The sequence below is a fragment of the Nipponia nippon genome, unplaced genomic scaffold, assembly GCF_047370975.1.
Source record: "Nipponia nippon isolate SJK-2023a ecotype South Korea unplaced genomic scaffold, ASM4737097v1 scaffold_17, whole genome shotgun sequence".
Lineage (NCBI taxonomy): Eukaryota > Metazoa > Chordata > Aves > Pelecaniformes > Threskiornithidae > Nipponia > Nipponia nippon.
In genome coordinates, this window is record NW_028262333.1 from 2,790,979 (window position 1) to 2,817,412 (window position 26,434).

General features: G+C 69.9%; 3 protein-coding genes across 24 annotated transcripts in view; 2 read left to right on the forward strand and 1 right to left on the reverse strand.

Moving 5' to 3' along the window:
* Positions 1 to 620, forward strand: part of UIMC1 (ubiquitin interaction motif containing 1) — a 39,008-nt gene extending 38,388 nt beyond the window's left edge. For 13 of the 16 annotated variants that reach the window (XM_087753812.1, XM_087753817.1, XM_087753829.1 and 10 more), the window contains one exon: positions 146 to 620. In XM_087753812.1, coding sequence (XP_087609938.1) covers positions 146 to 381 — 236 coding nt within the window. In that variant the 3' untranslated portion in view covers positions 382 to 620. The remainder of the gene's footprint in view (positions 1 to 145) is intronic. The other 3 variants (XR_015703867.1, XM_087753824.1, XM_087753827.1) reach the window with 3 other exon arrangements.
* HK3 (hexokinase 3) lies at positions 544 to 6,857 on the forward strand. Of its 7 annotated transcripts, none has more exons than XM_087753804.1 (19): positions 544 to 679; positions 1,832 to 1,886; positions 1,964 to 2,126; positions 2,448 to 2,596; positions 2,756 to 2,875; positions 3,007 to 3,102; positions 3,181 to 3,280; positions 3,367 to 3,550; positions 3,722 to 3,877; positions 3,993 to 4,226; positions 4,316 to 4,620; positions 4,698 to 4,837; positions 4,973 to 5,092; positions 5,181 to 5,276; positions 5,400 to 5,499; positions 5,628 to 5,811; positions 5,896 to 6,051; positions 6,230 to 6,463; positions 6,589 to 6,857. In XM_087753804.1, exons 1-19 carry the CDS (start codon positions 588 to 590, stop codon positions 6,722 to 6,724), a joined length of 2,820 nt encoding a protein of 939 aa, XP_087609930.1. In that variant the 5' UTR covers positions 544 to 587; the 3' UTR covers positions 6,725 to 6,857. The 7 variants fall into 7 exon arrangements, with proteins under 7 accessions (XP_087609930.1, XP_087609931.1, XP_087609934.1 ...); XM_087753805.1 differs by having other exon boundaries at positions 2,448 to 2,593; XM_087753808.1 differs by lacking the exon at positions 544 to 679 and adding an exon at positions 1,278 to 1,398.
* UNC5A (unc-5 netrin receptor A) lies at positions 6,828 to 19,710 on the reverse strand. Its single transcript, XM_087753830.1, has 16 exons — positions 19,605 to 19,710; positions 11,660 to 11,881; positions 11,374 to 11,517; positions 11,195 to 11,298; positions 10,889 to 11,069; positions 10,607 to 10,774; positions 10,255 to 10,419; positions 9,981 to 10,169; positions 9,203 to 9,502; positions 9,023 to 9,110; positions 8,768 to 8,936; positions 8,452 to 8,685; positions 8,181 to 8,330; positions 7,930 to 8,094; positions 7,651 to 7,829; positions 6,828 to 7,432 (listed from the first exon to the last, which is right to left on the reverse strand). Exons 1-16 carry the CDS (start codon positions 19,708 to 19,710, stop codon positions 7,267 to 7,269), a joined length of 2,730 nt encoding a protein of 909 aa, XP_087609956.1. The 3' UTR covers positions 6,828 to 7,266.
* Positions 19,711 to 26,434: the final 6,724 nt, after the last annotated feature.

Consider the following 26,434-nt stretch of genomic DNA (forward strand, 5'->3'; position numbering starts at 1 on the left):
CTGTGCCAGCACCCAGAGCCCTCGCCGGGGTAGGAGAGCGCTCTGAGCCATTGCACCGAGAGGCATCGAGCTCCCCGGGCGGGTGGCGGGGTGCCCCTCACGCCGGAGGGTGGCCCGGCAGGGCTGACGTGCGCTCTTGTTGCAGGTGCTGACGCGGGGACCCCCCTCGCTGGACTAGGAGACCAACAGTCCCCTCCCTCGCTCTCAGCCGAAGCCAGGGGGCTGGCAGCGGACAGCCCCAGCTCCCTTTGCCACCTTCCTTTCAACGTCTCCTTCTCAGAAGCCACGGACTGCATGGTGGACTTGGAGCCGCACGTGCGTCTTCGCCTGGGCAGCCAGCAGCAGACCAAAGGCTGCCGCCGGAGAAAGCGCAAGTTCTGAGGCCGGGGGTGCGGCGGGCCCCCCCGGCAGCTCCCCGTGCCCCGGCGAGGGTCTGCGTGCCGCCGTACCCCTGCTTCACCCGCAGCCTTGTTCTCCCAACCTCCTTTTATATGTTTTATACAACCGGGAGCGCCGGGTGAAGTGACTGTGTGTTTTATAGGTGCCTGTGCAGCTTTGCTCTCTGTTAAAGAAATGGAAATATATTTATGTATGTTTTTATGAAACTGCAGCAACACGGAGGAGCTTTGCTGTCTTCCTCTGGGGAACGGGAGGCGCTGGAGGGGAGGAACAGCAGACGGTGGGTCCAAAATCACCCTTCCGCGGGCTGTTCTCGGGCTCTGGGGGTGGTGTGAGCCCCGGGACCCCCCGGCTGCGGTGCCTGCTGCTCTGCGGACCAGCGCTGCAGCCGAGGGCACCTTGGTGCCAGCTGCAACCGGACCCGTGGAGCCACGGCCGCGCTGTCCCCGTGTCCCTGGTGTCCTGCTGTCCCCCGGGCCGCCCGGTCCCCGGGGCAGGGAGGGCCCTGCCTGCTGCGGCCGCCGCAGCCTGCGAGGGCGGGATGGAACCCCCGGGCTGGGCCGGGGGGGTCCCCCGCTCCCCGGGAGCATCCTCGGAGCCCCTCACCGGGCACTGTCCTGCTTAATTAATACGACAGAGCTCATTAAAAGAGCGCTAATAGGAACGGAGGGCGATGCCGCGGTGCGCGGCCCGACGCCGCGGGGAGGGGGCCTCCCATTGGCCAGCGGCGCGGCCAACCGGCCAATGGCGAGGCGGGACGCCCGCGGGCGCTGCTTCTGTTGCCGGGGGCAACGGCAGCGGCGTTAGCAACGGTCCCGTTCCCCCCCCCGCCGCCGCCGCCCGCCCCGCAACCGGCCCCGCCGCCATGGGCAGCCCCGAGCGCCGCGGAGCCCTGCCCCGCTACGGCAGAGCGGTCAGGGCCTCCCGGGAGCAAAGCCCCGCCACCCCCAGCCCGGACACCCTGCCCCGGCGGGGCCTGGGCCCGGCTCTGAACCATCGGTGAGGGGCTGCGGCCCGGCAGGAGCCGAGCAAAGTCAGGCGTGGGGAGCCTCCCCCCCCCCGGTGCTGCACCTCCCCGGGCAGGGGAGAGACCACCCTCCGGCCTCTTGCAGGTGGAGGGGAGAGGCGGGCAGGGCGAGGTGGGGGCAGCCCCCTTCTCCCGCAGCCCCCGAGGACGCCCTGTGCGCCATCGCCGTCGTGGGGCACGGCTGTCCCCTCTACCCCCGGCTGCCGGGTCGCGATTGCAGTGGAAGGACACTGCAAAGTGACGATGCTGTCGAAACCACGGCTGACGGGGACGCGGAGGGGAGGTGGGAGGCAGAGCCGGAGACGGGAACCCCCCAGCCCCGCTCGCGTGCTTGGGCGCGGGCAGCGTGAGCCCTGTCCTGCGGGCCGGGGCTCGGCGGGTGACACGCCACCTCCCTCCGCGCAGGTCCCCAGCGAGCCATCAGCTGGGCCACCGCAGCGATGGTCCCGCCTGCACGCCGGTAAGGCCTGTCCCTGTCCCGCACCCAGCGAGAGGCATCCCCTGCCCTTTAGGCCCGGCCTAACGAGCCGCCCCCAGGTACAACGAGCCCTGCTGGAGCTCACCATCCCGCTGGAGACGCTGCAGGCAGTGAAGGGCCGCATGATGCAGGCCATGCGCAAGGGGCTGAGCCGCCAGACGCACGCGCAGGCCAACATGCGGATGCTGCCCACCTACATCTGCTCCACGCCTGACGGCACCGGTAAGACGGCCCGGCCTGGGGACGGGCTGTTCTGCTACCTGCGGCCCCGCACGCCTCGCTGGACGTGGCCCTGGAGGTGCCGGGGAGGGGTGCACCGGTCTCCGGCCAGTTACGGGGTCCATGAGCTGCCCTTGCGCTGCCTCTGCCAGTTCCCGGTGCGGGGGTAGAGGCCAGGAGCCGGCTCCCTTGGCCCCTGCGGTGGTCTCAGGCTCTCGGGAGCCTCCCCCGTGGGTGAGCGTCCCCGGGACAGGGTGAGGAGCAGATTTGGGGGATCTGCCACAGGGCAGGTCTCCGTCTGACACCGCTTCTGCTCCCCTGTAGAAAGGGGCGACTTGCTGGTGGTGGAGCTGTGCCAGAGCCACGTCCGCACCCTGTGGGTGACCCTCCTGGGCGACGGGAACCAGAGCCCCCAGATGATGTCCAGGATCTTCAACGTGCCAGGGGACATCACACGGGGCAAGGGGGAAGTGGTACGAGGAGGCCGTGGCAGAGGGTGGCTGGTGCTGGGCTGCCCAGCACCACGGAGGCTGGGCAGGGCTCCAGGCTGGCGTTGGGGCTGTGGGCTGCCTCCCGCAGCCGGGGCGCTGGGTAAGGGGGAGCGGCCGCTCACCCCGGCCGTGCCTTTGCAGCTCTTTGACTTCATTGCGCAATGCGTGTGCCAGTTCCTGGCCGGCATCGGCAGCCCCCAGCATCGCCTCCCCTTGGGCTTCGTCTTCCCCTTCAGCTGCAGGCAGACACGGCTGGACAAGGTGAGCGGGACAACGTGAGCGGGACAACCCTGCCCCGCGGCCGCGGCGGCTTCCCCCCCAGCACATCATCGGCGGGGAGCGGAGCCGGCCCGGTGGCGGAGGCCAACGGCTCGGCCACGTGCTCTCCACAGGCCGAACTCATCTCCTGGTCCAAGGGCTTCAGCTGCAGCGACGTGGAGGGGAAGGACGTCGTGCAGTTGCTGCAGTCGGCCATCAACAAGCAGGAGGTGGGGGGCCGTGGGGTGGGGGGGCCTGGTGGGTGGCTGCCCCCGCGGAGGGGCTGACGATGCCCCCGCTTTGGCCAGCTCTGCCACGTGGACGTCGTTGCCCTGATGAATGACACCGTGGGCACCATGATGACCTGCGGCATGGGGGGGGAACCCTGTGAGGTCGCCTTGGTTGTGGGTGAGGAGCAGGCACCCAGCGTGCCGGGGTGGTGGGGGCTGAGGCAGGGGTGCGGTGCCGGTGCTCAGCCCCGTTGCTCCCCGCAGACACGGGCACCAACAGCTGCTTCATGGCCGAAGCGCAGCAGGTGGAGATGGCGGAGGAGACCAGTGGGCGGATGTGTGTCAACACCGAGTGGGGCTGCTTCGGCGACGATGGCACCCTGAGCGACATCCTGACCCCCTACGACCAGCGCGTGGACCAGGAATCCTCCAACCCCGGGGAGAAGAGGTGCTCCCACCCCCTCAGCGAGGGCAGGGTCCCTGGGGCTCCCCGGCCATCCCTGAGCACGCCGGGGCCCCCCAACGGGAGCACGTGGCCCCCTGCGACGCTCCTGGGTGCTCTCAAAGGGCCAAGGGGTGCCAGGGGACGATGACCGACCCCCGCTTGGGCTGCACGCAGGTTTGAGAAGCTGGTGGGCAGCCTGTACCTGGGGGAGATCGTCCGGCACACGCTGATCACCCTTGCTGCAGAAAAAGTGGTCTTCACTGGCAGCAATGTCGCCGTCCTGAGGACCAAGGATGTGCTCAAGACCCAGCAGGTCCTGGAGATCATCGAGTGAGTGTCAGGGGACCAGGAGGTGCTGCGGGTGGGAGGATAGGGGGGTGATGGGTGGGTGCCCCTGGCCGCGAGCCGGTGGCCCCGTAACCCAGCGCTGTGCTCGCCCTTGCAGCAGTGAGGAAGGCATGACCAAGGCGAGGAGAGCTCTGGAGGTTCTGGGGCTGCGGCCGAGCGAGCGGGATTGCTGCCGGGTGCAGCAGATCTGCCGGGTGGTGGTGAGCCGCGCCGCCGCGCTCTGCGCTGCCGGGCTGGCCGCCATCCTCAGCCACATGTGCCAGAGCCGGGAACTGGAGCGGTTGGTGGTCAACGTGGGGGTGGACGGCGAATTGTACCGGGGCTACAGCAGGTGAGGAGGGACACGGGGCTCCTGGCGGGGTCCCACCCCAGCGGGATGCCTCACGCCCTGCCCTCGCCATCTTCTTCTTCCTCCGGCAGGTTCAGGGAGATCCTGCAGAGCGTGACGGGGCTGCTGGCCCCCGAGTGCATGGTCACCCTCCTGCCCTCGGTGGATGGGACTGGGCGGGGGGCGGCCATGGTGACAGCGGTGGCTTTGCGCCTGGCGGCCCATCGCCGCGAGGTGGACCGGCTGCTGGCCCCACTGCGGCTCAGCCGCACCGACCTAGAGCGCGTCCAGGCACTGATGAGGCAGGAGATGGAGCTGGGGCTGGGCCGGGAGAGCAACGCCAACGCCTCCATCCGCATGCTGCCCACCTACGTCCGCAGCACGCCCGACGGCACCGGTGAGGGCCGGGGGCCTGGGGAAGGGGGTGCCGGGGAGGCCGTGGCCCCGCTGATGCCCTGTGCTGGCTCCCCGCAGAGCGAGGTGAATTCCTGGCGTTGGACCTGGGGGGGACCAATTTCCGGGTGCTGGTGGTACGCGTGGCGCAGGACGGCATCCGCATGGCCAGCGAGATCTACGTCATCCCCACCACCATCATGCAGGGCACCGGCGAGGCGGTGAGGCTGGGGGCCCAGGGCCACAGGACGGGGCAAGGGGTGGTAATTGCCTCCCCCTTCACTGCCTGCGGGCCCATGGGAGACCCCCACGGCCTCGCCCCAGCTTGGCCTCTGAGCCATGCCTCCTCTCCGCAGCTCTTCGACCACATCATGGAGTGCATCATGGACTTCCAGCTGAAGCAGGCCCTGATGGAGCAGGTCCTGCCGCTCGGCTTCACCTTCTCCTTCCCCTGCCAGCAGCTGGGCCTGGATAAGGTGAGGGGGCAGCTCCAGCCCCGGGGAGATGGGGAGGGCCCCCGGGTACGAGGCGGCCGCCCGGCCCCTGCTCCTGCCTCTCTTGCAGGCAGTGCTGCTGTGCTGGACCAAAGGCTTCAGCGCCTCGGGCTGCGTGGGGCAGGACGTGGTCCAGCTGCTGCGGGAGGCTGCCCAGCGCAAACAGGTAGGGAAGAGCTGGGGACCTGTCCCCTGTCCCCAGGGTGCCACCCTGCACCCAGGCGGTGCCAGCCCCAGGAGCCAGCTGGGTGCCACTAAGCTGCACGTGTCCCCGTCTCCGGTTTGGCAGCACTTAGGGCTGAAGGTGGTGGCCGTGGTCAACGACACGGTGGGAACCATGATGTCCTGTGGCTACGACGACCCCAAATGTGAAATTGGCCTCATCGTGGGTGAGGAGCACCTCTGCACCCGGGGGGGTCGCCCATCCCCTCGCCACCAGCCCGCACGGCCTGGCCACGGGGTGCCAGGCAGCTCTGCCGGGGCTGTGGCGGGGGTGACACCAGCACGTGGCCCGCAGGGACAGGGACCAATGCCTGCTACATGGAGGAGATGCGCAACGTGGGCACCGTGGAGGGGGAGCAGGGCCGCATGTGCATCAACATGGAGTGGGGGGCCTTTGGGGACAACGGCTGCCTGGACGACATCTTCACCAACTACGACCGGCTGGTGGACGAGAAAACAATTAACGCTGGCAAACAGAGGTGGGCGAGGGTCCCTGGGCGGGGAGGGGGCCGGGTGGGGGCTGCTGTGCCCGGCTAAGGCTGCCAGGGCTGTGCCCGGGGCAGGTTCGAGAAGCTCATCAGCGGCATGTACCTGGGTGAGATCGTGCGCCACGTCCTCCTGGCGCTGGTGGAGAAACAGCTCCTGTTCCGTGGCAAACCCTGCCCCAAGCTCCAGACCAGGGACATCTTCCAGACCAAGTTCCTCTCCACCATCGAGATGTGAGTGCTGGGCTCCGGTGGGTTCCCTCCGGTGGGGGCTGTGAAGGCAGAGCCCTGGGGGAGGGAGCCATGCTACATCGATGGGTGCATGCAGGGTGATGCCACCTCCAGCCCGTGGGATGGAGATGGGGACGGTGATGGGGACGGCGGTGCTAATGGTGCCCCTGGTCTGGGGCAGCGATGGGCTGGCCCTGCGGAAGGTACAGGCCATCCTGGAGGACCTGGAGCTGCAGGCCAGCTTTGAGGACAGTGTGCTGGTGCGGGAGGTGTGCCAGACCGTGTCCCTGCGAGCCGCCCAGCTCTGCGCCGCCGGCCTGGCCGCCGTGGTGGAGAAGATGCGGGAGAACCGGGGCCTGGACCAGCTGGCCATCACCGTCGGGGTGGACGGCACCTTGTACAAGATGCACCCACAGTGAGTGGGGCCGGGGTGGCGGGCACCCATCGGGGACCCACGCACTACGGCAGGGGCCTGGGGGAGCCATGGGGTGCCTGGGGTGGGGGGCACTGGCCCTCACCCTCCCCTCCTGTCCCCCCCAGCTTCTCCCAGCACCTCCAGCAGATGCTGCGGGACCTGGCGCCCAACTGCACCGTCACCTTCCTGCAGTCGGAGGACGGCTCGGGGAAAGGGGCCGCGCTCGTGGCGGCCGTGGCCTGCCGTGAGACCGAGCCCTAGGGACAGCCACCACCATCACCCCAATAAAGCGCTTTGCTCCGCACCTCTGACTCCTGGGGGGGGGACACGGTGGCGGGGGGCAGTGCACGGCCGGGCACAGCCCCACGTAGCAATATATATCGAATTTATTTACATTCACGTCCGGCAGACCCCCCGCCCGCGGCACCGCTATGTACATAAGGCCAAGTGTAAATACTTGAATGCACTTAATACAGAATTAAAAAAACGGTCTTTACACAACACGGCACGGGGCCCGGGGCCGCCCGGCCCCACACGCAGACAGCACGACGGCACCGCACGCACGACGCACACCCAGCGTCCCCCCGGCCCCCCGCCACGGGGCTGTGGGACCCCCGGGACCGGGCTGAGCCCCGTCGCCGCAGCGCTGGGGGGTGGCCCGTCCGCCGTGGGGCACAGGCATCCCTCTTTCGCAAGGGGTCCGGGGGCTGTGGGGCAGCGGGGGCCCGGGGGCCGGCCGGGGCCCCCCCCTGCCCCATGGCGGTGGTTCCCTGGTAGCGGGGTTGGGACCCCCGCCGCCGCACTCAGCACTCGGCTTCGGAGACGGCAAAGAGGGCACCGTCCTGCTTGCCCACCTCGGCCACGGCGGCAGCCAGCTGCGAGAGGTTGCCGTTGGGGAAGTGCCGCGCTTCCCACAGGTTGAGGATCATGGCCGTGGGGCTGGGCTTCGAGGCGAAGAAGCTGAGATGGCTGCGGGGGGGAGAGAGGGACCACGTCAGGGCACAGGGATGGCTCCGCACCCCAGGACCAGCCCCGTGCTGGCCTCACCTCGGGCACCACCCCGCTCCCAGGGTCCCACAGCATTCCAGCATCCATCCGTAGGTGTAGGATGAGTCCAGAAGCTCCCCGTCCCCCATCCACCATGCCACCCTGTCCCCGTCCCCAGCGCTGTCCCCAACCCGGGCTACCTGTCGAGGTTGAGCTTCTGGGCCAGCGTCCTCCAGTCGGCTCCCCGGGTGCCCGGCGGGTCCAGGCTGCTGATGATCTTCTGGCGGATGAGGAAGGGGATCTTGAAGGCACTGGGGCCGACCAGGGCCGGGGCGCCCACCTCGCTGTCGGGGACCAGCCAGTCCGAAAACCTCGTGTCCTAGGGGAGAGCACCGGCAGGGGGTGGGATGTGAGCGGGAGGGGATGCGAGCCCATCCCAGGGTCACCCCCTGGAACCCCCCCCCGAGCCCTGCCCTCACCTTGGCGATGTTGAAGTTGACGGTGAAGCTCTGCCCATCGCCCTCCACCTGCCAGACCCAGATCTTGCAGGCCAGCTCGCAGGTGCTGGGGCTCAGGCGCTCCAGGGTGAAGGTGCAGTGCAGGAAGGGTTGCAGCCCGCTCCAGATGTGGTAGAAAGGGATCTCCTGCGGCGGGGCGATGGGTGGGTGGGGGTCCGGGTGGCAGGGACACCCCCCCATCCCCATCCCCATCCACTGGCCGGGCTCCTCACCTGGTAACTGGCAAGGAGCTTGCTCTTCCAGAGGGAGCTGGGCATGTCGTGGATGGAGAGGCGCAGGTTGTGGTAGCTGTCCTTGAAGTGCAGCACCCGGGGGGCTCCAATCAGCTGCCCCCCCAGCTGCTTCTCCAGCTGGATCACCTCCTGCCAGCACAGGCAGCGGTCGGGCAGGAGCTGCTGCTGCACCCCGGGAGCCCAGCCCTGCCTGCGCAGCCCTCACCCTGGGCTGGGGTGGGGGGGTGTTGCACGGGGACCCCCCCGGTACCTTGAGGACATCCTGGGTGTCGCTGAGGCAGTAGACGCGGATGTTGTACTCGAGCGAGGGGCAGGCGGCCGGTGCGAACAGGACCAGCTTGAGGCGCTTGGAGGCCGCCATGCTGAGGGACTCCCCGACCAGGGCAAAGCGTCCCAGCTGCTCCGTGAAGACGTAGCAAGCCTGCGCTTCCAGCTGGCAGTAGTAAAGCTCCGTGCACGGCTCGGCGCCCAGCTGCAGCACGTCCTGCGACACCCAGGCAGAGATGCACCCCGCACATGGGCATCCCCAACCCCGACCCGCCTCGAGCCCCACGGCGGGCGCTCACCTCCCACGTGCCCTCGCACGACTGCTTCTTCAGTCGGATGCTCCAGTTCTCAGCGCTGGCCTCCACGCAGTGACCCATGGCCAGGATGGCGGGGCGGGTGAGGAGGACCCCAGGGGGTCCACAGCTGACGATGGGGCTCAGCAGCGTCTGGCAGCCAGCCAGGGGCAACCTGGGGCAGCGATGGGGGCAGCTGAGCGGAGCCAGTCCTGCCCCTGGGCAGCCCCATGCCCCGGCAGCCCTGGCCATGGCACCTACCTCACCTCCTCCTGCTTGTGCAGGGTCAGGTAGACCTCGTAGATCTTCCCCCGTGGGATGGCATCGGGCGGGATGAGCAGGCTGATACCTGACCGGGAGGGTGCAGGCGGTGGGGTGAGCCCCACGGGGACCCGCCCGCACGAGGTGATGCTCCGGCACCCCGCGCCCACCCCACCATACCTGTGTTGGGGATCATGAGCCGCCCCCCCAAGAAGTTGAAGGTGCCGTAAGCCATGTTGGTGGTGCCGCGGGGCAGGGAACGAAAGTAGCTCTGGGTGGAGAGCCGGGCCACGAAGTCGGCACCCTCGGCGGCGGGCGAGCTGTGGTGCAGTGTGTGCCGTCCGGCACCCAGCGGGCTCAGCAGGTGCCCGCTGGGCAGCTGGAGCTTGGCGGGGCCATCCTGGCGCGGGCAGAGCGAGCCCTGGTAGGTCATGGTGGTGGTGCTGAGGTCGGGCTGGATGGTGAGCAGGCTGGGGTTGTCTGCGGCACAGAGCAGGGGACCGTGGCACCGAGGCATGGCAGGGATGGGGGGTCCCCACCGGCAACGCGGCGGCACAGCCGGCCCCAGGGGACATGGGGCACGCAGCGCTTGCCCCGTAGCAGCGATCCTATGGGCCGCAGCCACCCCTGGGGTCCAAAGGGCATCAAGCTTCTGCCCCATGACGCAGACCCTTGAGGCACAGCCACCCCTGAGGTCCCCGGAGCACACAGCACCAACCCCAGAGCACAGGCCCTATAGGGACCTGGGACCCTATGGGGCACAAGGCACTGACCCCACAGTCAGGGACCCCTTAAGATACAGCGTCCCTGTCCCATAGGGCACAGAGCCCCCACTCAAGCCCAGGGACCCCCCGGGGCACACAGCTCCTGCCCAAGGTCCCCCCAGGGGCATGGCCGCCCCCCAGTCCCAAAGGACACCGCATCCCAGCACAGCCCCGTCCCCGCAGCCCTTGCTCACCGGCCTTGCTGGGCTTGATGCTGACGGGCTGGAAGCCGGCGGTGAGGATGGAGGAGTCGGCTACGTCGGCGTCCAGGCCCCCCTTCTTGCGGCAGTACACCAGCACCCCCACCAGCAGCAGCAGCACCAGGCACACAGCCACGGCCACCAGCCCCACGTACAGCGCCACGTCCTCTGCGCCGGAGGCGGCTGCGCGGGGCAGGGCGTCAGCACCCACGGGCATCCCCCGCATGCCCGTCCTGATGGGCACCCCCGCCGTCCCCAACGCACTCACCGTGGCTGCAGAGCTCAGAGGTGCAGTTGCGGGTGTCCAGCTCGGGGCCGCGGCAATCCCGGCCCCCGTTGCGTGGCGCCGGCTCCGAGCACTCCCGACTCCGCCAGTGGGTGCACTCGGTCCCGCACACCGACCACTTGCTCCACTCCGACCAGGCGCCGTCCACTGCGGGCACAGCCAGGGGTCAGCGCCCTGCTTCCATCCCCCTCCCCTGCCCCGGGGCCGGCAGAGACGGACACACAGGGGACAAGAGGACGAGACACCTGGGGGGACAGGGACTGCGATGGGTGCAGCGGGGAGTGCAGCATCGGCACGGCGGGGGCGGTGGCGGTGCCCCGGGCAGGGTGGGTACCTGGGCAGAGGGTGGTGCAGGCGGTTTTCTGCACGTTTTGGCCCTCACAGAAAGCCCCCCCGTTGAGGGGCGTGGGGTTGGTGCAGGTCCGGCTCCGCTTCTGCCAACCCCGTCCACAGCTGGTGCTGCAGCCCGACCACTGCGTCCACGTCGACCAGCCGCCGTTCACTGGGTGGAGAGGGACCCATCAGCGCCTCGCCGGGACGGGGGATGTGGGGAGGGACAGGACGGGGAGGGTGACACCGGGGCAGCATGGCAGGGACAGGCATGGCGGGGTCGTACCGTAGACGGTGATGGCGGCGGAGGCGCTGCGGCGACGGGCCACAATGTTTTTGGCCACGCAGGTGTAGTTGGCGGTGTCGGCCAGGCGAGCCTGCCGCAGCACCAGGCTGTGCTCCGGCGTCACGTAGACGTTGGCGTCCAGCGCCGGGTCCACCAGCTCCTCGTTGCGCAGCCACTCCACCTGCGGGGCACAGGGATGTCACCGGGTGCCCGGCTGGGCCACCCCCTCGGGGAGCACCCACGGCGTCCCCATGGGCAAGGGGCGTCCCCAGCCGCATCCTGACCCGCCGGACCGCGGGGGCTCACCTCGGCGGGGGGGATGCCCTCGGGAGGGCGGCATGGCAGCACGATGCCCTGCTCGATGGAGACCTCCCTGGCTGTCGGTTCCTGCTCGAAGTTCTTGCGCAGATCTGGGGAGGTGCAGGGGTGACGGGGGGCCTGGGGGGAGCACCCCGCACCCCCTCCGGGCACCCGCAGGCACTCACAGGCGATGCGCACGAAGGCTTTCTGGCTCTTGGTGGTGCCGGAGGAGCTCCAGGCCACGCACTGGCACCAGTATTCCTCCAGTCCAAAGATCTTCTCCACTTGCTGGCGGGTGACCTCGATGCGCACCTCCATCACCGGCAGCCCTGCCACCGGCGGGTGGCACGTCAACACCGGCACGCTGGGAGTGGGCCCCGCGGCCCCAGCCCCATACAATCCCCCCGCCAAGAGCAGCGCACGTGGCTCCCCGTGACCGGGGCCGGTGCTGTCCCTCCCGCCGGCGCTCACCGGTGCCATGGTCGGTGCTGTGCTGCGTGACATGGTCACCCTGGTGCACCCACTCGCCGTTGCACTTGAAGTAGATCTGGGTGGCGGGGGTGGCGCGGCAGGCCAGGCTCACCGCCTTGTTCTTCACGATGTAGACGTCCTCCGGCTCCAGCTGGAAGTGCGGCAGGAGGTCTGGGGACGCGCCGGACACCGGGTTGGCCACGGTCGCGCTTTGCTGAGCACCTGTGGGGAGACAGGGGCTCGGCCACCTCCGGCGTGCCTGGGCTGGGCGATCGCCCGGCACAGGGAGGCCCTGTGCCAGTGGCCCCATGCCCCGCCGCCGCCCCACGCTGCCGGCGATGTGGCAGCCCCCTCCCGGCCCCGCCATCTATCAGGGAGAGCAGCCGCGCGGTGGCTGCGCCCGCTGAACCCGCGCCGATCCCTCATGTCTGCACTTAGCGCTAATGAAAAGGAAATGTAGTGTGACCAACAAGGGCCATCGCTCACGCCTCCCGGGGCGCCCGCCGCCCCCCCTCCCCAGCACGCTGCGAGGCGCCGGCCGGGGGCCGCATCCTGCTCTGCCGCGCCCTGGGGTGGCACAGGGATGCAGGGCGAGCGGTGGGGTGTGCGCCCCGTGCCCTGGTGACACGGCAGGGTGGCACAGCAATGGGCCCCGTCCTGTGCCGCTGGCACCTACCTCGGAGCGGGCACAGGCGCGGCACACGGGGGCTGGCTGTCCCCAGCGTCCCCAGGGTGGCTCGGGTGGCTCAGGGTTGCACACACGTCCCTTGGGGGGGTCTGGCATCCCCCAGCTTTGCTTGGGGACCTCGGGTGCCACGCACCAGGGCAGGGTTCCCACAGGGACTGCAGTGCTGGGGACATGGCATGTGGGACACAGTGCCTGCGTCCCCCAGCCCGGACACGGCCAGGTGCCCCCGCTCCCCCCGCGCCGCCGGCACCCACTGCGGAAAGAGTTAATAAACCAGGGCCCTAAATAAGCATTTGATTAACAAACGATAAAATAGCGATTGTGTCACTGAATGAAGCTGTAATTGCTGCTGCTAATTGGCTGGTTAGGATTTAATAAGCAATTAAATGGGATGGAATGCGCAGTAATTAAGTGCCTGCGTTTGGCAACCGCCCGCCGCCCCCCACGCACCCGCGGGACCCCCGTTGCCCATGCCCACCCCGGCCAGCTCCCGCCTGGCACAGCCGCCTGCGCAATGGGGATGGGGACACGGGGACACGGGAGTCCCTCAGGCCCTGGCTGAGTCCCTCGGGGGGCTTCGGGCCCCGCTGCTCCCCCCAGCTGGATCAGGCCCCTCCGAGCCGGGGAGCGGGTGCCGAGTGAGCCCGCCGCGATGCCCGCCGGGACGGGCAAGGTGCGGCAGCTAATTTACGCGGGGAAGATAAACGGCCACCATAACGCGCCGGTTATTACCCCATCAGCACTTTTACAATGTCGCTGGCAATTAATTTAATTAAAACCCCTGTCGGGGATATACAGGCATTTCATATTTCACTGGTTTAACGACCCCCCCAGCCACAGCCCGGGGCCGGCCCGGGGGGTCACGGCGCGGACAGGCGCTGCAGTCCCCAGCGCGGTGCCGTCCCCAGTGCCGGCTGCGGCACAGCTCGCCGCAGCACCCGCAGCTCGCACCGCCGCACCTCCTGCTTGGGCACCCTTGGGTGCCCGCACCCAGCCGGGGTGTCGGGTGCCTTGCGGGCGGCGTGGGACCACGGGCAGCAAATGAAGCTGGGGACATGCAGCGAGCGGCAGAGCCGGGGGGGCTGCCAGGCGCCCCGCAGAGCCCCGGGGTGGGAGGCTATCCTGCTGCTTGGCACCACGCTGGGCACCGGCGGGGCTCTGCGCTGTGGTGCGGTCGTGGACAAAGCCATGCGGCACGGCCAGGAGGCCGGAGCTGGCCTGGGGTCCTGCCGAGGGAGTGGAGGGGCTGCGGTGTGGGCGCCCCATGCACCACGGGCACCCCACGCACCGCAGGCACCACACGCAGCACGGCTATCCGAAACACCACAGGCATCTCACGCACCGTGGGTGCCCCATGCCCCGCGGGCACCCTCCCCCTGCAGCCACCCCCACGCACCGTGGGTCCCCCTCCCACGCCACAGACACCCCACACAGCGTGGGCACCCCCAGCCCGTGGGCGCGGGTGCAGCGTGGGTGCCCCGTGGGCAGCGGCCCCCCACGCGGCGCTGTGGCGGCTCCCGCACCGCGTCGGCCTCGCCGCTCACCTGCCGCTGCGTTGCCATGGAAACAGGCGAGATGCTTATGTCACCTTGGCAAAGGGAACCGGGGAACTTCGGTGGGGATGAGGGACGGGGACCGGGGGACAGTAGGGTGTGGGGTCCTGCTCGCCCCCAGGACCCCCCCACCCACCGTGGCAGAGGCACGGCTGCAGCGAGCCACTGTCTCGGCAGCTGGAGGGGTAATTGGGAGCGTGGTTGGCTACCAGCGCTGATAAATCACGGCCGGTAAAGCCAGTGCATTAAGCAGGGCTTTATTATCAATTATCCCCCACCCACATGGGCTAAGGAGCGTGCCGGCAGGCCTGGCGAAGGGGCAGGGTGCTGGGGGCTGGGCCGGGGAGCGGGGCTGCGGCACCCACCTCGGGGTGCAGAGGGGATGGGGGCACCCCGCTACGGGCTCTGAGCACCCTCCTTCACCCCAGCACTGCAGGACCCCCAGCCGCTCCCCCTGCGCAGAGCCCCCTGCTCCCCATGCCCTCCAGCCGCTGCCACCCCGGGTGGCCGCACGGCCCCTCACCATAGCGCCTGGCCCCCCACCATAGCGCCTGGGCCCCCCAGCATCAGAAACAGCAGGTGAACTGGTGCTACTGGGCAGGGAGAGACTGCGGGAAGCCTCGCTGCCCAGCTTGGGGGGGCACTGCCAGGACCCACCACATGCCAGTGGGTGCCCCCCCAGCCTGGTCCCTCTGGTCCCCCAGGGGCTGATTCGGCACCCAGCACCGGTGCCATGCTCACCGGCAGGGCCAAGAGCAGCAGCCGGGTGCCTCTGTGCCTGCCGCCGGGAGACGCTGGGAAGGTCAGCGTGTTCTTGGCGAAGAGAGGCTGCCCGCCGGCGGCTGCAGCAGCGCCAGCCCCGGCACCGGCACACCGGTGTGTGCCCGCTCGGCACAGCAGCCCCCGGGAGGGAGCAGGCAGCTGCCTGCAGCAGGAGAGTGCTCCGATGGCACGGGTCCGCCGCGAACGCTGCTGCCTAGCCGGGCCCAGCGCATCGGCTGTCCACAGCACGGCACCGAGCCGTTGCCAGCAGCCCTGCCCCAGCCTCCCTCTGCCCCCCGTCCCCTGCCTGCACCCCTGCCTGGCGCAGTGGGGACCTCGACACCAGCACCTGCCCTCCCTGGCTGTGCCCCCCTCCGGGGACCTCCCCAAATCCCCACAGCCTTTGCAGCCAGCAGATTCAATCCCAGCTGGCGCCCCATCCATCGCGCCCGCGCCAGGCCTGGCACGCCATTAACATGAAAGATTTCCTCGCACTTCTCCGGCGCCCGGCCTGCGCCCCAGCAGCAGGTAATTAAAGCAATAATTGCTGCTGATTGCGTTGGCCTAAACGAGGGAAGGCTGGGCGTCAGGGGGAGGGCAGAGGATGCCCAGCGGTGCCCAGGGAAGCCTGGGGGTGCCAGCCCTGCCCATCGCCCTGCACACAGGGGTCCCCACCGCTGGCACTTTGCTCTCTGCAGGACGCAGAGGAGGGGAGCTGCCATGATTCACCACCATCAAAAAGCTCATCTGAGGCTTTGAGCCGGGCACCATCCTGCTGGGAGAGGCTGGCTCGGAGCCGCGATGAGCCGGTGCTGCCCTCAGGGGATGCCCAGCCAGGGGCTGTGGAATTGCCTGGCACTGCCCAGCTGCCCGCGGCGGCTCCAACACTCACGTGGGGCATCCAAGCATCGGCAAACGCTCCCCCTGCACCCACCTCCCCACCCCGCGCAGCCCCCATGGTGACGCCAGCCGTGCCAGCCCCGGCCGGGCAGGGAGCCAGCGGGGTCGGATGCCAACACCGGGCAGCACAGCCCGGCTCCCGGCCAGCCTGGCACGTGGCGAGCACCGGGAACAACACGACGATGGGCACAGAGTGCCAACGCATCGTCCCCTGTGCTCCAACGGGCACGGTGCCCCCGGGGGTTCCCCCGCCTGCCCCAGGACCGCGTCCCCAATTTCCCTCACCTCTCCACCAGCCGGCCGCTGCCCTGGCCCCCCATGCATGTGCCCCACATGTGCCAGCCCCACGGCCACGGGAGAGGCCGGGTGGAGGCGGCGGGGGCCCAAGGGTGCATGTCTCCCAGCGAGCGCGTGGCAGCGTCTGGGCGCTGATTAAGCGAGTGCTCGTTATGAATGAATTAGTCAGGCGGGTTTGCATGACAATAGAGCTGCCTAATTACGGATTTGAGCTGATAACGCTCTCCCCATTACATGCAATTAGCATGTGCCAGGGCGGGCAGGGCTCCCGGCGGGCTGCGCCCTCGGCCCACCCCAGCACCCGCCAAGGGGGCTGCATGGCCCCAGACATGCCCAAGCTTGGCCCACACCGCCCTGTGCCCGGGGTTTGGGGACAACGGTGCCAGTAAAGGCAGCTGGGGGTGGCAGCCCCTCCCCAGGGACCACCTCTGCCTGCCTGGGGGCTACCGGCCCTGGCACCCAGTGCTGGGCACCCTTCCGCGGGCACCCATGGAGCTAGTCCCCTCTCAGCCCCGTGGCACACACAGACCCAGCGTGCCCAGGGGACCCGTCCCAAGCCGTGCCAACCAGCAGCACTGCACGGGGAGAGGGTCCCATCCTGGCCCCGGCTCGGTGGGGGACCAGGGGGGCTCCCCCAGTCTGGCACTGGGATGGTGTGGGGGGAATGGGACTGGCCCAGCCCCATGTGCTGGGGCTGTCGCTGGGATCCCGAGCCCGGGGAGCCAAGTGGCTTTCCCAGCTCTCCTTTAACTGACAGTGAAGAGCAAATGCTCCCGCTGAGCCCTGGCCCCGCTGAGAGGAGAGTCAAGGTCACCCTCAGCCCCGCATCCCTGCTGGAGTCAGGGGGGAGCCGGGTGGGGGGCGGGGGAAGGCCCCTCCAGCCACGCAATGGTCCTGGGTGCCAGGGTCCGGCCCTGCGGCCTCCCCCGCTCCCACTCATGGGTGGTGCGTGGCTGTGATGGCAGCCCCGGCACCCCATAACCCTGCGGCTGGAGGGGGCTGGGACCCCAGACCTCCATCCTGCGGGCAGGAGCCCCAGGCTGGGCAGGGTCTCGGGGGGGCCAGGGTGGGATGTGATCTGCCCGACACCCACCCAGGAGCAGCACCCAAAGAGCGGGCAGGCGGCAGGGACAAGGGGTACTGGGCAACTGGGCCTGACTGTGATGAGGACGGGGTCCCAGTTTGCACTGTCTGAAGCCAGCCCACCCCAGCCTGCCCCTGGGCAGACACGCGACGCACGGAGCAGAGATGGTGCCGACAGCTGGAGCGGTGCTGGCACCGAGGGAGCAGGGCAGGGCACGGCGGGACGTCCCCGTGCCATCATCCCTCGGTCACCAGCACCAGTCCCGGGGTGGTCCTGGGCGCTGCTGACCACCCAGGTAGGATGGGCGCTCAGCCGCACCCATGGCAGTGAGGTGCCCGCAGTGATGCTGGGGGTGCCAAGCCCCTGACGGCACCGCCAGCGCCCCGGTCCCCTCCTGCAAGCACCTGCCAGGCTCCGCACGGTTTGATGTAGTGCCAGCCCTGCGTGGCACCGAGCCAGAACAAACAGCCCTGGGCGGGCTGCGTCTGCCGCGTGCTCGCGCTGACAGCCGGCACGGCAGCTTCCCGGCTGCCCGGCGCGCGCCAGCGCTGCCCGCCGCCCTGCCCTCCTGCCCACCCCACGGAGGCACCGGTGCCCAGCCAGGCACAGGTTGTGGGGTGCTGATGGGATGCAGCGACCTCGGGGGCCAGGCTGCAGGGCACCACGTCGTGGGGTGCAGTGGTTGGGGGCTGCCCACTGGAGCCTGAGGGTCCCCGGCAGCCCGGTGAAGCCGGCGGCACCGTGTGGCTCGTGTGTGGCGCCGGAGCTGGGGTGGGTGCCAGTGTGGGTCACACTCGCTGGGGCGAGTGCCAGCCCGGGGGCAGGAGATGCGCTGGGGCCTGGCACCGGTTGCCGCAGATGCCAAGGGGAAGGGGAAGGGTCCATGGCAGCGCTGGGCCAGGGGTAGCTCCGGGGAAGGACCCTGTCCCTGCACCCTTGTCCACGTGCCAGCGCGGCAGTCAGGGTGGGCAGCCCCCGTGCCTCGGGTGCTCGCCCCACACTGCTGCCCGCCGGTGAGCTCTCGCCCTTCCCCTGCGGGCACCAGCAGCAGAGCAGGCAGCCCGCACCGGGGATGCTCCACCATGGCTGCAGGCAGGGACCCATCGCCTGGATACCTGGGTTCCCCTGTCCCTAACCTGTGCCTCGGCACCCTTGGGTGCCCTGCCGTGCCATGCCGTGCCATGCCATGCCAGGCTGGAGCAGCACCCAGTGCGCAAAGGCCCAGACCTGCCACGTCTGTGCCGAGCGGCGGCCGCGCAGGTGGCTGGGCTCAGTCGCGCCGCGGCCGGCTGTGAGCTGCCTGCCAAGCCAGCGGCGGGGACGAGCTCCTGCGCCGCGCTGCCCCGAGTCAGTGCTGGCACGGCCGGGCCCCCCCACACCTCCCGCCGCAGAGCCGGCGTGGGGTGGCCTGGCGCACCCCCTGTCCCGTTGTCCCCCACCTCCGTCTGTGGGTCACCACGGCCCCACGGGTGCTGTGGGAACAGCAGTGCTCCGTGCCCAGCTGGGGGTCGGTACCCACAGCACCCTCCATATGGGGTCCCCTGCACCCAAGGGGTGCCCACCCACTGTGTCACCCACCTCGCTGGCTCTGCAGTGTCCCCCTGCAGACGGGGCCATACTGGGAGTGCTGGGCGTGGGGTCCCCGGGCTGCCAGGCCGGGTGCGGGGAGCACGGGGGGCTGCAGCCCCCCCGGGTGCCCGCCGTGCCCACCCAGCGCACCCAGGCCAGGCTCGGGGACGTCTCCGGTGGCGGTCGGAGGGTCGGTGGGCCGGGTCCCCAGGACGCAGAGGGGGTGTCCCCCCCCCGGAACCCCCGCAGAGTGCACGTCCAGCCCCACGCAGCTCCCCGCCCCCAGCCCGGTCCTTTGTCTGCAGCCGCCACTTCCAGGCTGCCGTGACACCCGCCGCCAGCCGCCAGCCCCGGGCACCCCCCGCCCGCCCCCGGCCCCCCGGCCCGGCCCCGCTGCCGCTCAGCCCCGGGGCTCCGGTCCAGCCGCTCCCCCCCGCACCGGCTCCTGCCCGCAGGGGAGGCAGAGCCGGGGACAACCGGGCTCCGGACCGTCCGCGGCTGCAGCAACACCGACGCAGCCCCGCACCGCCCCCCCCGCCCCACGCCACGGCCACCCACGCGGGGTGACAGCACCCCTCCAGGCTGTCCCCCCTCTCCACGGTCCCCCCGGGTGATGGGGACGGCGGGGATGCTGGGCGTGGGGCAGGGATGTTGTGCGTGGGACAGGGATGCTCTGAGTGGGGCAGGGACCCCGTGCGTGGGGCAGGGACCCCGTGCGTGGGGCAGGTCGGCTGCAGGGCCCCGGGGGAGCGGAGCCGTGCCGGCGAGTGCCAGCCCCCCCAGTGCGGGCAGCGGCCGGGGCAGTGCCGGGCTGGGCACGCGTGTGCGGCCATGCGTGGGCATGGGGCGGCGGTGCCTGCCGTGGGGCAGGGGCGCACGTCCCCTACCCGGGAGGGCAGCCGGCACCCCGCGGACATCCCCCCCCCCCCCCGCCGGTACCCCGCAGCCGAGCGGGGGGCACCCCGCACCGGGAACGGCCCCGGGAGGGCACCCGCTTCCCCGCAGGACGCCGCTCCCCGGGTGACCTTGCCCAGCGCTCGGTGCCGGGTCCCCGCCGCTCTCCCCCCCCCCTTCCCGAGCCCGGTGACTCACCGGCGGCGGCGAGGAGGGCAGCGGCGAGCAGGGCACCGAGCGGCCCCGGCGCGGCGGCAGCGGCGGCGGCGGCGGGGGCCCGGCGGCGGCGCGGCCGCGCACCCATGGCGCGGGGCGAGGGAGCAGGGCGGGCCGGGCTCCGCGGCGCCCTCAGCGGGCCATGGAGCCACCGGCCCCGCCACCGCCACCGGCCCGGCCCCGCCGCTGCTGCCGCCCGCCGCCGCGCCGCTCCGCTCCGCCCGGGCGCCGCCAATGCGGGGCCGGCGAACGCGGACCCGCCCGCGGAAGGGACGGCGCAACAGCTGGGCGCGCCCCCGCCGCCGCCCCCCGCCCCGCACCCCCGGTACCGCACCCCCGGTACCGCACCCCCTCTCCTCTGCACCCCCCCCCCCCCCGGCCCGGCCCTGGGGGTCCGCACCTTCCCCGAGCGCAGCAGCACCCCTGGTTTGCACGGCCCCCCCCCCCCCCCCGGCATGGTAGCCCCCCGCCCCGGCACAGCACCCACCCCGCACCCTGCTCTCCCCCGAGGCCCTGCTGCCTCCCAGGTGATGCCCAAGGGTCCCCCAGCCCAGCCTGGCACCCCACGGGTGGGTGCGGGGGACAACCCCAGGAGACGAGGGTCCTGCCGGCACCCTCCAGCCCCCGCGGCTCCGGTGGGTGAGTGCAGTGGCTTGTGCTGGCAAATGTCACGGAAGCGGGGCCACCGTCTTGGCAGAAACGTGTGCCACCCATGGGGCCCCACCTCACCACTGCGCATGGGGGTCTGGTCCCAAGCTCCCCCCCCCCCCCCACCCCCAGCTTCTCCCAGGGGATTTGGCTCTGCCCTGGCTGCAGGATGTGGCCCCTTCCCTCCCCGCGCCGTCCCTGCGCACAGGGGGTGGCACAGGCACCGGTGCCACCCAGCCAAGGTGCCCGGCAAGCAGCACTGCCATCACCGGCAGGCGGGCTGCAGCGTGGGCGAGGGGCGAAGGGGGGTGAGGCTGCATTGGGGTGCCCGAGGTGCTCCCCGAACTCTGTGGGAGCCAGAGCCCGCGCCAGCGGTGCCGAGCAGCCCCCTGTTCCCAGCGGCGGGGGCCAGGCAGGGGCAGGGCCGGGCAGCGGCTCCCAGCGCCGCGAAGCGATAATTCCATTAGCAGCTCCAGGAGCAATTAACAACCGCTCTGACACCTTCGAGAGCTGAAGCAGGTGTGAAGCCAGCGCGGCTCTCCCAGGTGGCACCGGCTGTACCGCGGCCTCCGTCCGCCCCGGTGCGGCACTGGCAGTGCCGGGCAGAGCCGAGGCCAGCGGCAGCGCAGCCCCGGGGTGAGGCCAGAGCCACCTCCCATCATCACCCCCTTGCTGGGGACCTCCTGTGCCCATACGGGCGTGCACCGGCCACGTGCACAGGCAGGGCAGGTCACACGGGGTGGCACCCATGGGTGCCCGCTCCCATTCTGCCGCGCTGCCGCAGGCAGTGGCCCGAGCCCCGGCACATCCCGCACGGGCACTGGTGGGTGCCAGCTGGCAGAGGGGACCCCCGGCCCCCCGTGGGCAGAGCCCCTGCATGGCAATAACCACCCTCCTTCAGGCTGGCTCATTATTACTGGTGGCATTTGCATGGAAACAGGATGTTTTTACTCCTCGCGGCTCCATCTGCTCCTGCTGAAGTCACTGCGCCGCACGTGAGCTCCCGGGGGGCTGCCATGGGAACCGGGGTGAGCTCCACTGCAGGGCTGGGACCCTCAGCCCAGGCTCCCGTGGCGGCCGGACCCCCCCAGCCAGGCGCTGGGGCACGGCAAGGAGGGGGTACCTGGTGTAGATGGCACCCACGCCCCTGGGGCACCCAGCCCAGGGCCACCTTGGGGCAGCGCAGTGAGGAGGGGGCTCGGGGTCCCCGGCGTGGTGCCAGCCCCATCTGCTCCTTGCGCCGCTCTCCCGGGACGGCTTCCAGCTCCCGCTCCTGGCGCTGCGCCAGCGGTGCCAGCAACAACACTCCCACTGCTCGGGCGCCCACTGCACCCTGCCTGCGCTGCCGCCTGCCCACCCGGGGGTGCTGGGTGTGCCCGCTCCTGCCCCGGCTTCGCCCGGTTCCCTCACCATGTGCCGGTGACGTGTGGTGCCGTGCGGGTGCCGTGCCGAGGCTGCGCGGCGTCACCCTGCCTGTCCCTCCTGCGCTGTGGGCTGGCGTGGCCGGGCCGTCAGTTTGGAAGCGGCAGGGCACGCTGACGAGTTAATAGACTCTAATTAATACAGATTGGGGAGATCACTTTCAATTCCGCTCCCTTTCCCTCTTGCCGAGGAGGAGCTGAGGGGGTGGATGAGCCGGATCCTGCTCCACAGCCACCAGAGCCCCAAACCCCGCTGCTGCCGGTGCTGTGCCAGCCCGGCCCATGCCCATGGGGACACCTGGGACCCCTGACACCCGCTGGGGTGACACGAGAGGCCACAGCGTCTGGGGATCCACGGGACTTGGGGGCTTCAAGGAGGGGAGAGCAGTGCCCGGCCTGGTGCCCCCGGCACAGTGTGCTCAGCACCTGGGTGTCCTGCCACCACTGCAGCCCCGGGGGGAGACCGGAACCACTGGCCCCACTGGGTGCTGTAAATGGATTATTACTCAGAGTAATTAAGATGGAATTAAAAATTAATTCTCTTCTCCAGCGCACCGTGGTCATGGCTCAGCCATGTGCTGCAGCCATTGTGCCAAGGCTTTCTCCCAAAAGAAATTGGATTGGGGTGGAGGGAGGGCATCACCCGGTGGGCAGCGGTACCCGGGTGGCGGTACCCGGGCGGTGGTACCTGGGCTCCGCGGGCTGTGGCTGCCACCTCCCTGGGGACGGCACTGCCCCAGCACCGCTCCCCTCTCACCGCGTGCCCTGGGTGCCACGTCCAGCCGGGCCGGCCGAGGCGAAGCAGCTCCCACCCATCACAGGCTCCGGCAGAGCCCCTGCCCGTGCCATGCCCGACCTCCTGCCCGGCCCTGGCAGCCACGGGCAAGGCCAACCCCGAGATTTTCTAAACTCCCATCAAATATTTAAATAAGTATTTGAGCTCATGTATAATGGATCGCCCCTGTGCTGCCTCCCCATCCATTTGTGGTATTTAAGGAAGTCGAATATTAAACACCATTGTATTAGCAAAACCGCCGTCTGCCTAATTGAGTTACCAACAGGGAAGGTGCTGATGAATAAACAATGCCCAATGCATGGCCCGGTGAGCAGGATGCGGCCGGGACCCGGGCGCCAGGCAGGGACCGGGATGTGCAGGGTGCTGGGGCCAGGAGGGTGCTCTGGCGGGGAGCGGGCACTGGCACTACTGGTGTCGATGGCAGAGCCGAGGGTGCGAGGAACACGTGTGCTGTGCAAGGGACACGTGCCAGAGTATGGCATGGCATGGCACAGCACACATGGGACATCCTGGGCCTCATCCTGCACAGGGATGCTCGGCCAAGGAGCCAGGAGCCCCAGAACAAGCCCAGCTGCATGAGGAACAGAAAGATTATGAAAATGAAAAGTAAATAAATATGGATGTTGAGGACCTAATTCTGATAAGAGGATTTTCAAAATTAGCCATTTGCAAGAGTAGATTAACGGCGCGCAGCGCCAGGGGCGGGAAGGGCTCCATGAAGACACGCGGCAGAGCCCGTCCCGGCACAGCCCGCTCCTTGCAGCCCCCAGCGCCCGCAGAGCCGCTCCCCGCTTTTTAAGGAGACGGATTTGCCGCTGCCATTGGGGAAAAGGGGGCGGCTGGAGGGGCCGGGGCACGGCGCGGTGCCACCCTGCACACACGGGTCCTGCGGACGTGGTGCCACAGCACCAGGACCTCACCGGAGAGCGGCAGCGGCCAGAGGCATTGGGGTGCTGGTGCCTGCGCCCGGGCAGACGGAGGGTGGGCATGGTGGTGTTGTGCGGCCCGGGGTCCCCAGGGGTGTGCCTGGCACCCCCGGCCTGGGCATGCGGTGGCTGCACCGGTGGCAGCGTGGGGCTGGGACGGGGGCAGTGGGGTGAACAGGTAGCGAAGCTGCTGGCTTCTGCATCCCATGGGTGCCCCGTGCCAGCCAGCGCAGCGGGTGCCCCAAGCCAGAGCTGGTGCCGATACCTCCCCGGCAGCGCTGTGGGTGCTGGGGCAGGGGCACCTCCAGATGCCCCAGGGTGGGCAGGGGCAGGAGGGCTCCGAGAGGCTTTTCGCATCCTCCGGCTGGGATTTTCTATCCAGGCAGCCAAGCAGAAATCTCATTACAGCCCGGCACAAAGGCAGCGTCCCCGTCCCTGTCCCCACGCCTGGCTGGGGGCTGGCACAAGCTGGGGCGGGCACGGCTGCGAGCAGCGTGAGGGTGTCCTGGACATGGGCAGCCAACAGGGCTGAAAGGGACCATGTGCTGCCCCCCAACCCCCCCCAGCCCCGTGTGCACCTCACCACAGCCCAGGGCCTGCCAGCCCCCTCCCCATCCTGACACAGCCCCCCCCTCTGTGGCACAGGTGGGTCAGGCGTGGGTCCGAGGTGGGTGCCAGCTCCCACGGAGCCTCCAGACCCCGTGTAGGGCAGGGGCTGTGAGCTCGCAGGCAGGGCAGGCAGGGCAGGCAGAGCAGGGTGCAGGCAGCCCAGGCATCCTGGGTGCCCGGCGCTCCCGCAGCAGCAGCAGCAGCAGACAATTAATTAGCAGGGCGGTGGGAGAGCAGCCGACGGAGCGGTGCGGGATCGATGGGCGCATCGACCGCCTGGGAAACACCAGCCCTCCCAGCCAGAGACGCGGCGCTGAGGTGGGTGGGCAGGGAGCCGGGCAGGGAGCCTGGCAGCCCCCCGGCTGGGTGCTGGCAGGAGGCTGGCTGGGGGCTGCAGCATCACCAGCCCCTTGCAAAGGAACATTGGGGTGCACAGGGCCAGGAGGGAAAGGACAGGCACCGGTGGCACTGCCCGCCATGTGCCCTGCGTCCTGGCAGCCACAGAGCTGGCGGCTGCTCCCCGAGCCAGGAGAGCGGCCGGTCCCTGTGCCATGCCAGGAGGACATTGGGGTGCTAATGGAGCCCCCCCTTTCCCAGCTGTTGGGATGCATCTGTGTTGCGGGAGGAGCAGGCTGGTCCCTCTGTGCTGGTGGCATCGGCTGGGGGAGCCGAGGGACCGGGCTGCACCATGCCCATGGTGGAGGCTCAGGGACAGCTTGGGCACGGCGCCTGGGCGGGGGGACCAGGCCCCGTGGGGATGTGCCAGCCAGCTGAGGGCCACCCAGGCCAGGGCACAGGGCCAGCAGAGCAAACCCCAAAGTGATGGTGGCCAGGGGGGCCCAGGGCAGAGTGGCGGGGTCAGCTGTGCCTGCGGTGGGCACTGCCTGCAGCCTGCCACAGCACCGTGCCGCAGCCAGGCCTGAAAGTCTGATGCCTGCAGGTTTGTGGCCGCGATCCTGTCCCTGTCCCCATCCCTGTCCCCAACCCACCCGCCCACTGCTCCTGCCTGCCTCTGCCAAGCGGGAAGTGCCAGCCCGTCCCTGCGTCCCTGCGGGGGAAGGAGAGTGCTCAGCTGTGTTGCAGGAGCCTGGTTGCCACTGTCATGCAGATGAGAAGTGACAGCAAGGGACCCTTCTCAGGTACAGGCTCCCTGTGGCGCAGGGCAGGAGATATTGTCCCCCTCTCCCCCCATCCTCTGCTGCTGGCACTGGGGACAACCCTGCAGGCACTTAACCCCTTCCCCTCCGTGCAGACCCCCTCCATGCCAACCCCACCGTGCAAATCCCACCGTGCAAACCCTGCTCTGCAAGCCCCCCATGCAAACCCAGCACGGGTGGGCAGCGCCAGCACCGCCATGCCTGCCTGCCCCACACTGCAGGGACAGTGGGCAGGGAGCAGGATGGGGCAGGCAGAGCCCAAGGCCGGGAGCAAGACCCATGGGTGCAGCCCCTCTGCTGCGCCCTGCTGAGTCCCACCACGCAGGTGCCTGAGCGTGGAGGGGTCTGTGGGCCCCTCGCCTCCCACTTCTCCCGCAGTGGCTGCTGTCTCCGGGGAGGTTGTCATGGGAACAGTGCGCTGTAGGTACCCCTCACCCTGGGTACCCCTCATCGCACGCCATGGTGCTCATGGATGGCAGGTGAGCTCAGCCTGCGCCCTGGGCAGGGCCCAGCAGGGTGGGCAGGGAGGGCACAGGGCACCTCATGGGCGCCCATCCCCCCGGGGATGCTGGCAGTACCCAGGGCTGGAGGTCCCCTGCATGCCCACGTCACCTCTGCCAGGGCCCAGAGCATCCCCGTGGCCCCTGGGCAGGCGGTGGGGCAGGGAGGTGGGCGCAGGCACCACGGGAATGGTGTGGCACAGCCCCAGCGCCGGCAGCCGCGCTGCCTGCCCACTCCCACAGTGAGCCAGCGCTGCCTGTTCTTCCCCGGCCCACGCTCCACGGAGCCAGCAGCTCTTTCCTTAGTTACTTTGGGGGATTTTAACCCTGCAGCACCCACCTGTCACAGCAGGATGGGTGCCTGCACCCAGCCTGGCACTGGGTGCGTGCTGGGGGCAGGAGGCAGGATCCGTCCTTGCTGCCGGAGCCATCAGAGACGGTGGTGCAGGGAGAGGCCAGGCTGGCAGCCTGCCGAGCCGAGGTGCGGACCAGCATCACCCAGCCCTGGCTGCACGTCAGCTGCCGGCAAGGTGACCCTGGGCGGGCGCCCGGCACCACCAACTTGCGCCACCCACCCGGAGAGGGGGACACGGGTCCCCATCCCTGTGCCAGGCCAGCGCTGTGCTGCTGTCCCCGTCCCCGCTGTGCCCCACAGCCACGCTGGCCCCACATCCCCATCGCTGCTGTGCCCTATGGATCCCTTACCCTGCACCCCCCATCCCCACCGGACCCCACGGCACCCTGACCCTCCTGCC

What these genes read in the sequence shown, in the direction of transcription:
- HK3 (XM_087753804.1), top strand. Translation starts at nt 588, where the DNA reads ATGTATGTTTTTATGAAACTGCAGCAACACGGAGGAGCTTTGCTGTCT. An exon ending in CTCCACGCCTGACGGCACCG is followed by an intron (nt 2,127 to 2,447) that starts GTAAGACGGCCC and finishes GCTCCCCTGTAG; the next exon opens with AAAGGGGCGACTTGCTGGTG. An exon ending in TTGTACAAGATGCACCCACA is followed by an intron (nt 6,464 to 6,588) that starts GTGAGTGGGGCC and finishes TGTCCCCCCCAG; the next exon opens with CTTCTCCCAGCACCTCCAGC.
- UNC5A (XM_087753830.1), bottom strand. Translation starts at nt 19,710, where the DNA reads ATGGGTGCGCGGCCGCGCCGCCGCCGGGCCCCCGCCGCCGCCGCCGCT. An exon ending in AGCCTTCGTGCGCATCGCCT is followed by an intron (nt 11,299 to 11,373) that starts GTGAGTGCCTGC and finishes GCACCTCCCCAG; the next exon opens with ATCTGCGCAAGAACTTCGAG. An exon ending in TCAACTTCAACATCGCCAAG is followed by an intron (nt 7,830 to 7,929) that starts GTGAGGGCAGGG and finishes GCTCTCCCCTAG; the next exon opens with GACACGAGGTTTTCGGACTG.